The 13,268-nt window shown below is 37.5% G+C and overlaps 1 protein-coding gene across 1 annotated transcript in view; it reads right to left on the reverse strand.

Moving 5' to 3' along the window:
* Positions 1–239: 239 nt before the first annotated feature.
* The window catches only part of LOC134650300 (uncharacterized), a 49,010-nt gene continuing 35,981 nt past the window's right edge, over positions 240–13,268 (reverse strand). Inside the window, exon 2 of the mRNA XM_063505260.1 lies at positions 240–806. Coding sequence (XP_063361330.1) covers positions 296–748 — 453 coding nt within the window. The 5' untranslated portion in view covers positions 749–806 and the 3' untranslated portion in view covers positions 240–295. The remainder of the gene's footprint in view (positions 807–13,268) is intronic.

The raw sequence follows: 13,268 nt of genomic DNA on the forward strand, positions 1-13,268 counted from the left end.
CCAAAACAAAAGGAGTATATTTTGAAGATTCCTAAATTTTTTTGTCAACGTATTGTTGGGCCACCTGTATATTACAATAGATATTATAGAATTAACCAGTGCGCTGATCTGATTTTGACTGATCGAGGGTTTAGCCATTTGGTGATTAAATGTGCTTCTATTGGTCAATTAATCCGTCATTTCAATTAATTCGTCCATATTGACATTTATATCGTAGGTAGTTGGCGCCAAAATTTTGACAATTTTCTTGATGGCCAGTAACTTTGATGAGAATGGAGTATCGGCAATGTGTGCTTTATCTCTTGTTCTTATTTTTCATGGTGAGCCGCCGCCAGAAGCTCGTCTTCTCCGCCGGCGGCTGCTCCTCCCGGGCCTCCTCACCCCTCGTCTCTCCTCGTAGCATATCCAAGAACGTAGGATCATTCTTCCGTACATTCTTCTCAATTTTCACAGCCTCGGCGCTTAATTCCGCCTTTAATTTCTCAGGGCTCGTATTCTCGACCTTAAACTCGTTAGGGTCTTCAACGAACGCCTGCTGTAGATCCCGCATGATCTTCTTCCGTATAGTCTTCTTCATGCTGAGGTGCCGTTCTAAGGTTTTGACGTCACCATTTGTGTAGGTGCGGAAGTCGTCCTTCTTTTTCTTGGACTTCTTGCCTTTGTCGTCGTCTTCGAAACTTTTGGTATCATATTGCTGGTTGAGACCGAAGATGTCCCGCAGGTGCGGGATGGCGCGCTCTGACGCCATTCTGATTTCGTAGGCGACCGCCTTGTTTGCTTAGATCACAGACACCTCATTGTGGGACCTGAAATTAAGAAAAAAAATATTTTAAAGACCATACATTACGGTTTACGGTGCATATATATTAAACGCTTTTGCTGTGCAGCTAATACAGTTTAGATATCTAGAAACTAATGTATTAGATACCTACCTACTTGACAGTTCAGAAAATATACAGTAAATCTTGTGCACTAGCAATAAATTCATTAGCGTCTGTTCTTACTAATTTGTCACTCTAATTTGATTCTTATCTATAATTAAGCAAAAAGTCATATTTCGTGTATTTGTGCTACAGTTCAATAAAACATTCGCTGTAGAGACTAACAATAGACATTAAAATTTCTATCCCGTTGGAAAATGTGATAAATCAAGTCTTTTCTTGACGCGCACGCGATTGGTCTCGTGTCAAAAGTTGAGTTTTTTTTAATTTCTTTAAAATTAGATTATAACAAACTATGTAGTTACCTAATAACAACATATATAAGTATACTTATTTTAACAAGCACTTTTTAACTTGGTGTGTTAGTTAGGTTAGTATGTAAGCTAATATATTCTAGAATCTATCGAGATGATGATGTTTGACAAAAGTGAAGAATATTGTGGTATTACAATTTATTCCATTTAATCCAGTGTACTGTGTGGTGTAGTAGCCTTAACAGGGCAGGCTTTAAGCTAACAGTAGGTGCGCAATACCGTTAGTGCTTAATGCCCTCAGTAATTAGCAATTTAATAACTTCAACGAGCCATCGTTTTGTTTTGTTATTGGTTTTGCAGACCATTAATGGAAGCATAATTAAATTAAAAACAGTCATTGAAAAGTTTACGGTACTTTAAGTTATGGGTAAGTGTAAGTTTATATATTATTTTCCTTAATAGTACGTGTGAACTCTGCAGAGTACTATGAAATTTTCCAAAAAATAAATGTTATGTAACTTTTCACGATGACAGACGGTTTGGGGCAACTAGTCCTAAAATAAATAAGTAGATACTTAATAACCACTTTTTACATGTCCCCATGTGGTCCCCATACAAATACAAATGTTTATTTGTTAGAATATGGTTGATACTGTGATGGTCAAATTACAATAAGTGCGTCATATTCTGCCTCTATCGGCGTAGAAATATTACAATTAAGTTGCTATACCTATTGATTGACTTGATTATTGCTAACATGCATATATATTATATAGTATTTACATGTCCATCATATGCAACATCCGATATAATGTGAAAGGATAATGTGAAAGGGTTCTTGTTACGTTAATCTGGAAATCTCAGACGCGCTGACGCACAATGCAGCGGCTATAAACAACGGAGTCTGCGTACCGTGAAGCCGGCAGGTGCTCGAGTCGAGACCACAAGTGCAAAAAATAAAAACGTAGGTACCTATACATATGAATCGCTGATTCTGCTGGAATATGAGTGGTGTTGGAGGAAGAAAGGAGAGGTTTTATACCCAGTAGTGCGGCGTTATAAGAAACGCTAGGCGGTGTTGTCGCCGATACTTGAAATACCTATCCATGTCTGGATATAATTGTACAATTTGTACAATTGGTTATGACATGACCCCTTACGACTTTTGACATTTTGTACCTATGTAGTTATCATCATCACATTTCCCTATACTTACCGGTGAAGCTTCAAGCGATGGGCTCGCTACTTGTGTGAATAACAACTGAGAGATGGTTGATAGTTGAGAATCAAGTAAAGATAGATTCTTTTAACGGTAACGCAAGAACATACACGTTTTTACCTTAAGTTGGCAGACTAGTACCCGTATCATGAGCCACTGACAGTGTCAAAACTGACATATACACTAACGCGTCTACGTAATTTACTTTCTATACGGCTCGTTCGCACTAATAGGTATGCGAGTATTACGAGCGAGATGCATAGAAAGTAAGTTACGTTCTCGATAGCGTTTATGTCAGTGCCAAACTGGTGGTAGCCACACTGACCAGCCACACTGACAAAAGGAGTGTTAACCATATTCTGTTCTGCATAATAGTTTAACAACAATGCATAGATTGTTCTCAAACGTGATGGACTTTCCTTGCTTTTATCATGTCATTTGCAAAATATTTGAACCGTGACGGCATTTCATTCTTTACAAAGAATACAATTGCTAAGAAGGTTTCGCTAAAGTCGTACCTAAGATTTACGAACAAAATTTGAGTCAAAAGAAATGAAAAATTGTTACTAGATAATAGGCGCTGAGCTTATTTACACTTTAAATTAGTAAAGTGAGTAGTGTGATTGAGACACACACACACACACACACACACACACACACACACAAAACAATTATAAAAAATTGTTTATATATAGCATGTCAAGCAAAGGGAAAGAGGCCTTCTAGTCAGAAATAGTGTCAATAAGAAAATCCGACATATTTAATAACGTAATATGTATTATAATGGTCGACCAAGAGAGAACTTCTTGAATGTCATGCCATTCCATTGAAAGTTTGATCTAAGAAGTACCGAGCGCAGTCTATTTAAAACATTTGTACTAAAGCTAAAATTAACCAGACACTACAAAAAGATCGACGAAACCCTTCCCGAGTACAAGTGTGAAACACAAATACAGTGAACCGTTGTTGTGATGCTAGGTAGGTATTTGTCCGACCCATCGCCGATCGGAAGCCAACAGACGGGCTCCAGACTATTGAGTGGTTTCACCCTCCTCAAATAGATTGCTTCAAGTTTAGACGCGTCTTTAGTAGATACCTACCTACCTTTGTTATTTTTTGATGCTAATGGCTCTGTAGATTGCACAGCTTGGATCTAAACGGTCTCTATGTCGTGACCCGCTTCAATTATATTATTATTATTTTATTTATTTAATTAATAAAGTACAGTGATATTCTTAACTATAATCATAGCCCCGCAAAACTCAACAATGAGTTTGTTATTGTATCATATATTAATTTCCAATCATTATTCCGTTCTGTTTTGAATTCCCGGAAGTAAATAGGATGACTTTTCATGAAAGTAAAATACAACACACCGTTATTATTTTTACTGTTGAAATATGAAAATTTCCTGCATAATACTTAATCAATACTTTTCCATACAATGTAGTATTAATTTGATTGTGTATTTGTTACATTACGTTTGCAACTATTATATTTTAACGAAGTAGTTAAATACTAAATAATCCATCTACATTTTGACTAGTTATACAACCGCAAGAAACGTTATAATAGTAGTTTATGCAACAGTGATATAATAAGGGTTCTTAAAATTCAAGGGTCGAAGTTACAAAACGAGACGTAGTCGAGTTTTGTAAAAAAAGACCCGAGAATTTTAAGAACCAATTATGAGCTGTTGCATACATTACTTTTTCTATGACAGCTGCAGCAAAAAAAAAGAGTTATTATTAAAAAAAAGAGTTATTATTTAAAAAAAATTGAGTTATTATTTAAAAAAAAAAAGAGTTATTATTGTAAATGAAAACATACCTCTTTCAATCAAGATGATCGGAACTTGTATCTTTAAAAAAAATAAAGCAGTTGTATTATACTCATAAGATGACTGCTAGCAGTCATCTTATGAGCCTATAGACAAATCATTCAAATGACATTGCTTTAGATATCACTGTCAGTCATTTAATTGACACATTTAAGTGCTGGAGTAGAAAAATAAATTATATACTCGTATTTCAGTGATGTATAGGTTCTCTAAAGTTAAAGGGACGGTTAAAAAAAGTTAATATGTATCTAGATATTTCTCATGTAAATATATATTAAAAAAAATAAACCAACCAATCTACCACAAAATCCATCTAAAGTTTACCAAACCGTCAATACTGGCGCGTTTAACAGCTGACATTAACATTGACCGGGGTCGCTGCACTTTACCTAACACGCATGATTGGCGGCCATCTTGTGACGTCATCGCGCCGTATGTGGAAACGGTGGAAGTGAGATTTGATTTGTCAGTGCTCATCGCATTTGGAGTCGACTTTGAAAATCGCAACAATTATGAGGGCGCCAGAGCCACGCTGAAAAAATTTATATTAGAAGCTAAAAGGTTAATTAATACTAGGTATTTATAGATTTTCAGTTTAAGTTGTCTATTTCTTAAAGCTCGACATGTGTACCGACTTATTAGTACATACCAAATAAACATTTAAGAACACCATCTCATTTTGTAGCTGTATTAGAGAATTAAGTTATTCTTGCTTGTAAAAATTTCTCACCTCTTCCAGTCCAAACAAAATTATAATATATTTAAATGGTCTCTTTGTCTAAGAATGTAGCGACGCCTTCCAAACGTGATTGACATTTCGGCTTGTTAGGAAGACACACATTTTAAGAATAAAAGGTGCTTTTTTAGGTGCTAGGTTTTATGAATAAATGTTTAAATCCAGTGCGAAAAACAGGAAAGTTTTATATTCAAAATGTGTAGAATTGCGCAAAAAGCTGAAAGACGTACCTATCTAATGTTTAGTTACATAATTTATTATTATAGTCGGTTAAAAAACAAGTTTATGGTCGAGGTTATTGTACAGGTCAATAAAGTCATGTGCTTTGAATCTAAAATCTAGTTTCATCTTGTTTGTTTGCAAACTAGTGAAACAGGTCCCATCGCCTGTTATCATAAATCTTATGTCAAGAAATTTAGTAGTTATTTATTACGTTTCAAGTTTTTACTTGTGCCAGTTTGACGTAATATTTAACGACCTTTACATACCTATATTTTTATTTATTTTGGGTATAAATAAACAGAAAGCATGATCCAGTATTGCCTTAACCTGCCTTGGATCTAAAAAACAAATTAAACTCGTGTTAATCTAGAATCTACGCCATCGACACCAACCTCGTATTTAGCGCGCGCACTGCACTCGTCTAACCGCATTAATTGCGCAGATTACAGATGACCGACACGATAGCCCACAGATCCACTGACACCAGACACACAGCAACTCGTTTAGGCAACTTTGAGATGAGAAAAGCGTGCAAATTGTAATTAGTTAAATTGATTATAGGTATTCGAAGTCCACGTCTAAATGCGGCACATTAAAAAGTCTACACTTTAGACAGTACCTTTCTCGTTGGTTGATTTTAACTAAATGAAATACAAAAATAGAGCTGTATTTAGATATCCCATAACAAAAGAATTAATAATTACATAGTCGATGTAAACAACAAAACAGTTGAAGAATGTCAATAAGTTGTGACTTAAATTATTTTGGTGCTTAAAACTAATTATTGTTAATTACGAAGATTATTATCATTATATACATAAACTGTAAACAAAACCCAAGTATTTATTTCAATATTTGTTGTTGTTATTGTGACTGGTCGTATGCCTATTACATTAACCTAATTTGTTCATTACAAAACACACAAACTAGAAAGAAATACCTTGAATACTAAAATCCCTTTCAGTCGCGTATTTCATGCATGATTCCAATGAATAATGTCACAATTACAACTTGAAGTGCACGTTTCGTATTTCATCACTTGTGGTTTCATTAAATATATAACCCACTATAAATTTTTTGCTATTTAGATTAATAACTTGCGTAAAATAACCATTACAAGTTGAAACTAACCCAAATATGTGAACTTTTGGCATTAGAATGACAGTGACATTGACAGCGTGACGTTCGGTCGTATTGAAGTCTGAACTCCTAGTACAGAGTTAATACAAACAGTCCAAAACGCCTAAGATTTTAAACTTCCCGCTATGTTTTGAGTATGTTTGCTACTAATAAACGTAAAATACTTCCACACAGGAGTGTTTTTCGGAAAGAGGCTAAAAGTATCTCAAAGTAAAATAACACTTGCAGGTTCGTGCGTGTAGAGGGGCCATAAAGCGTTCCCTTTTATTATAATTTAGTCTACTCAAACTGACTACCCGACTATTGCCTGTGAATGTGTGCGTAGACGTCATTGAGAATATCTCCGTCTTTCTCTAAGACGCAAGCGTGAAAGGGATAGATCTTGGTAGCATCGAACTTTACGACTTTTGACCTCTTCCTCGGTTATGGTAGCCTGGTACTTTTGGTAAACATTTGTCTTAATAAATCACTGGTCGTCGGTTGCATATCGCTAATAGGTACGGGGCAAATTACCTCTTCCTCAGTCATGGTATCCTGGTACTTTCTGATTAATGTTTGTCTCGTTATGTCGCCATTGTGTCGCCAGTATGTCGCCATTATGTCGCCATTGTGTCGCCGTTGTGTCGCCATTGTGTCGCCATTGTGTCGCCATTGTGTCGCCATTATGTCGCCGTTGTGTCGCCGTTATGTCGCCATTATGTCGCCGTTATGTCGCCATTGTGTCGCCGTTGTGTCGCCATTGTGTCGCCATTGTGTCGCCATTGTGTCGCCAGTATGTCGCCATTGTGTCGCCATTATGTCGCCGTTATGTCGCCATTATGTCGCCAGTATGTCGCCATTGTGTCGCCGTTATGTCGCCATTGTGTCGCCATTGTGTCGCCATTGTGTCGCCATTGTGTCGCCATTGTGTCGCCATTGTGTCGCCATTATGTCGCCAGTATGTCGCCGTTATGTCGCCAGTATGTCGCCGTTATGTCGCCATTGTGTCGCCAGTATGTCGCCGTTATGTCGCCAGTATGTCGCCAGTATTTCGCCATTATGTCGCCATTATGTCGCCATTGTGTCGCCATTATGTCGCCATTGTGTCGCCAGTATGTCGCCATTGTGTCGCCATTATGTCGCCAGTATGTCGCCAGTCGCCATTATGTCGCCAGTATGTCGCCGTTATGTCGCCAGTATGTCGCCATTGTGTCGCCAGTATGTCGCCGTTATGTCGCCATTGTGTCGCCAGTATGTCGCCATTGTGTCGCCATTATGTCGCCAGTATGTCGCCAGTCGCCATTATGTCGCCAGTATGTGGCCATTGTGTCGCCATTGTGTCGCCAGTATGTCGCCATTGTGTCGCCATTATGTCGCCGTTGTGTCGCCGTTATGTCGCCGTTATGTCGCCATTATGTCGCCAGTATGTCGCCATTGTGTCGCCGTTATGTCGCCATTGTGTCGCCATTGTGTCGCCATTATGTCGCCAGTATGTCGCCAGTATGTCGCCGTTATGTCGCCAGTATGTCGCCGTTATGTCGCCATTATGTCGCCAGTATGTCGCCAGTCGCCATTATGTCGCCAGTATGTCGCCAGTCGCCATTATGTCGCTAGTATGTCGCCGTTATGTCGCCAGTATGTCGCCATTGTGTCGCCAGTATGTCGCCATTGTGTCGCCAGTATGTCGCCATTATGTCGCCATTATGTCGCCGTTATGTCGCCGTTATGTCGCCAGTATGTCGCCGTTATGTCGCCAGTATGTCGCCATTATGTCGCCAGTAAAAGAGTATAAAAGGCAGGAGCGGACCGCCGGTATTCATTCATTCTTCAACCATCGGCTAGCAGTGACTCTGGTTCTCGGGCGTTTAAATATTCGGTGAGCAAAGTTCCTCTACTACTGTTACTATGTTTGTTTTTGCCGGGAATTATCCTGGTGAATTTAAACGTGGAAATGGTGTCTGTGTTTGGTTTTACGGGGACAATATCGTCGTAAAGCTGATCTTAGATTTTTGTGGAGATTCTTTGTTACCGTGTACGGGATTTAAATATAGTGAAGTTTCCTACGCAGTGTTTTTCTAAGTGCCGCCACGTTATGCAGGGACAATATCGTTGCATAACAGGAACTTGGAAATTGTGTCTGTGTTTGGTTTTGCGGGGACAATATCGTCGTAAAACTGAACTTAGGCTATTGCGGGGATTCTTTGCTACTGTGTGGTGTTATAGTGAAGTTTTCTAAGTGCCGTCACGTTATGCAGGGACAATATCGTTGCATAACAGGAGCTTGGAAGGCGTGTCTGTGTTTGGTTTTATGGGGACAATATCGTCATAAAACTGAACTTAGATAACGGTGTCTAAGGGGATTTCACTTCTGTGTTTAGTTAGTTTAATTTTGTGTGGAGTTTGGTTCGTAAAATAGAACCTAGTTATTTTAGTGTTTTACTATGGGGTCTTTTGCTATATTTTTCAAAACCAGATCATTGTTTGGACTGACTGTTTGTCCGGCTGGGCAGCTCACCCCTTGCGGTGTTAAATGTGAGCTGTCTAGGAGTCTTTTTGCTCCAAGATGAGGGTTATCTTGGCACCTTCTCTTTACCAACATAGAAGATGAAAAACGTCTCCCTCCTTAGCTCTCCAATGTCCAGCTGTTAGATGAATAATGGGGATGTCACGTGCGCATCATCCGGAGTAATCTGGGCCCATTTGAAATCTACAGTATTTGGAGGCTTCGTATATTAAATATATTTATTTATACCACTTATATACATAATAGGGCCCTGTCTTACCCATGTTGCCACCCTGCCTTTGTGCAACCCGCCATGGGGGGAGACAAGTCCACGAGCTGTTAGGTTGCATTCTCGGAATCGCTCGCCGAACTCTTACAGCTTCTTAGTAGGGATACACTTGCGTATATTCCAAAGTGCCAGGTCGATGGTAAGTACGAACTGTGCTTTGGTTATACTAGAGTAGGGACAAGGGTAGGTTTAGGGTAAATTCACACACTAATTATTCGGAATTTAGGTTTCGTTTTAGTCTTGGTCTGTAAAACTGACGTATTTCTCTTTTTAAGGGACTTCAACTAAGGTTTCGCTATACTGAAATTGGTTTCAATTGGTTAAACTTCCAATATTTTAATTATTTGGGGAAAATAATTAACGTAAAATCTTATCTCTATTTTTATTTATGAAGTTCTGGTTTTCTGGTGTAAAGACGAGGTACTGAGTATTACAATCGTGTTTCTAAGGTATTTACACAATTAAATCTTAAATATCAAGTTGGGATTAGGAACACAGTCTATTCGGAGATAGAAAATCGACGTCTAGCTGTTTTAGGGAACCTTTGGCAGGCAAGAGTAATCCAAAGGATGATTTGAGTGAAATAATGCTCATCTTGATATTTCAGTCTCATAAAATTTAGTATATAGTTTAACAAATAAACTTAGTACTTCGTTCATACTTCTAAAAAACTAGAAATACAGTTTATATTTTAGTTCTGGGGAATGGAAATGGGATTCGCATCCCTAGCTTTTGAAATAAAAAAGAATAGTAATTTTGATGACTGATGGATACTTTGACACTTCTCTTCATAGTCATCTAGGCACGCATAGGTTCCGAAGTGTTGGTCATAGCCCGTCTGGCTAAAGAGTAGGGTAGGAGTTCCAATTGACCTTGCTGATTGGACTAGGAGCCCCCAATCCTGCATCGAGCGTATGGGTAGCATATTTCGAATAGAAGCTGGTAGATAATAATATTAAATGCTAGGGTGTAAATGGGCTTACCCCAGGAGTGCTACTCATATGTTATCCCGGAGGCTTAATAGATTGTAGCAGGCTTTTACCAACCCCATTTTTAAACTCATTTTACCAAATATATTTCTTTTATATTGGTATTATCATGTATGCTGCATTTACCTAAATAATATCATTTGAAGTAAAATATAACTCCATTTACATTACAATAATAAATTCTGGTAACTTTCAGTACTATTTCTGTATTTTAATAAATTATTCTAGTAAGTTACTCGTTAGCGTCATAATAAATGTGCTTTCAATATTGTAATATATTTTTTTCCTAAAGTCCAGGTAATTGTAAGTAAAATCAGAGTCCAAAATTTAGCTGATACTCATTAAAGAACTTAGGGTACCGCGGTTCACTTCGAGGGGTCCTAACGCTAGACTAGACGATCACGACTAAAATCACATGGCCAAATTTCAGGGGTAAATCTAAAGGGGGTGTTTATATTATGGTTAGTTAAGTAAGTAAGTAAGTAGGTAGTGGGAGGTTACATTTTGGTTCCGTGACCAAAGGATCTAAAATGCACCTTTTAGGTTCATTTTGGATACCGAGGTTTCTAAAAATAAATAATAGAAAGTAGCCTTTATGGCTACATTTTGGTAAGCCGGTGACGCAGGATGTAGTTTACCTGGTTTACTATGGTTTTTTAGGATATATGTATGTAAAAGTAGCCTTTACGGCACATTTTGCTGACCGTGTTATGGAGTGGGTACACTTAGTTTGGACTCTGCTTTTATTGTGGTTTAAAAAAGGTCATGAAGCATTATCTTTATTATTCAATAGTCACTCCATATAGAAAAACAAAATAAATAAATAAACCCAGAGTTACTGTTTAATTAAAAATAAAAAGTTTCTATTATTTTCATTCGTCTCATTCTTGCTGTTGGTAGGGATTCTTTTTCATATTCATGAGCTACGATGTTTGCCATCACAAAAATAAATTTTAAGTCCATCTTCTTGCGTCATTGATATCTGAAAAATAAAGTAACAAAATTAAAGACATGTAGTATAACTTTAGCACTTACAACGGTTATTTTAAGCGAATACAATCAAACATTTCCCCTTGCGTCATAGATTCGCTAAGCAATTAGTTTTATCGCAAGAATCATTAATGATAATGAAATAAATAAATAAATATATCAGTCAGGACAATCTTTCACATATCAACCTGGCCTCGGGCTAGGCAGAGCTTGTACGGTTGGTACTAGGCGGCGCAGTGCAAACTTGTATGGATAAGTATGTACATATGTATGTCAACCATAACGCGCGGGTAGATGCCTTTGTCTGGCAATATTCATAGGCAGGGTTGCTATAGATTGGGCTAAGAGGCTGTTGCCAATAATCTAGACATAAGGCTACCTAAGTTAATCTAGGATGTGGTTAGATAAGATATCTAGTTGTGTAAGAAGATATACTTAAGTTGAGAAATCATGGGGGCGTAAATTGGTTCATTTCACGTAGAATTTCTGGAAATACTAAGGAACAGGGGGCGTCCCATCTTAAAAGCCAGCAGCAACACACTTACAACTCTCTGGTTTTGAAACAGTAATCATTCACTACCGGGTAAATTGCCTGTTCTTTTGCCTTCTATATCATAAACAATAAGTAGCTACTCACAGCGTGGGTCTAAGTGACAACCACACATGCTAGGACTGAGCCTAGTTAGTATTTGTGTACACACAAACATGTATGTATGTACGAACAAGGATTTCAGTGGATACGCCTGACAAATAGTTATCTATCACACCTGTTAGGATATTTAGTTTAAGAAAACAGTAATAGTATCATTATTCATCTCAACCGAAAGACTTCCAATACTGGACTAAGGCCTTCCCCAAGGATCTCCACGACCATTCATTCACTGCCCTCAACTCAACCAACAATTATTACTAGAGGATTAGTAGAACATACATTGTATTTGAACATTTACCTACATACTCTACGGTACGGGACCCTAAAAATGTCACAATGTCTGTCAGGAATAAGAATAGCATTGAAATATGTATAATTACTGTTTCATTGTTTTACCGTTATCTACAAGGGCTCCTGCGAGCTGTCTTGTGTACCTCAGTCATTTGATAATGACTAACTACTCAATCAATTTCATGAAAATCGATTAGGATTTGTAACGAGTTAAGCACCTGGGCGAACAGTGTGCATACATAAGCATTTTTGTAGTACAAAGTGGTACCATGTTATCATAGCTTGGCTTAGGATTACAGTATACTGTTCTGCTGACGGCACTTTGCTATCATGTTCTGATTACTATCAAATAATAGTGTACAGTAGGTTAAGTTAGCATTCTTAGTACCTAACATGAAGGAAAATCATGGTGTTTCATTTTTTCGGTAGTGTTCTGTGTAGACAACAGGCACAGCCATGAATATTAGTGACAGACATAAGCCATGAGTTATTTAGCTTATAGTAAGTTTTGTATTTATATAATAAGATCAAATACCTTTCATAAATGGGAGCAGTCAGTAGATGTACAGTGAAGGCAGTGTTGACACTGTGGCACGGGTAGTTCTCCGGGAAAACACTGGAATTGAAAGTGTGAAAATGTTAGCTAAAGTAAGGTGTATTTATAAGCCTCATCAAGTGTTAATTATTTACTGCAAGTAGGGTCTTCACAGTAAAAAAATTGGAAAATAATAAATAATTCAGAGATTTTTGAAGAACAATTGAAAAAAAATTAAATTTATTTATTTTCTAAGTGGGATTTAGTCTAAGAATTACGTTCTAGTGGCATAGTAGTTATACTTACTAGAGTAGTGTCAAATCACTCTGAAGAACCACGAGGACAGCGATGGAAGGTTGCTCCGTTCGACTTGATGTACCATTGACGGCAGCTGACCATTTGGTTTGCTGAAAATTTCGGCATATATTGGTGAATTTATTGCAAAAAGAATAGTTTTGACCAGTGAAACAATTGGATAGATAGATAACATTAAAATTAAATTTTGTGACCACTTCAAAAGTTAAGGCGTTCACTCTAAAATGGTTTGTACATAGTTAACTAAGAATAGATTGTAGCAACAGATAGAACGGGTCAAGAATGTGTTTATGGAAATTGTTTTCAATATTTTCAGCCATAAAAAAAAAAATGATTCATTGTAAGTTCAGTCAGTAAGTAACTAATATCGTGT

Source organism: Cydia amplana, chromosome 8 (assembly GCF_948474715.1).
Source record: "Cydia amplana chromosome 8, ilCydAmpl1.1, whole genome shotgun sequence".
NCBI classification, from domain to species: Eukaryota; Metazoa; Arthropoda; class Insecta; order Lepidoptera; family Tortricidae; genus Cydia; species Cydia amplana.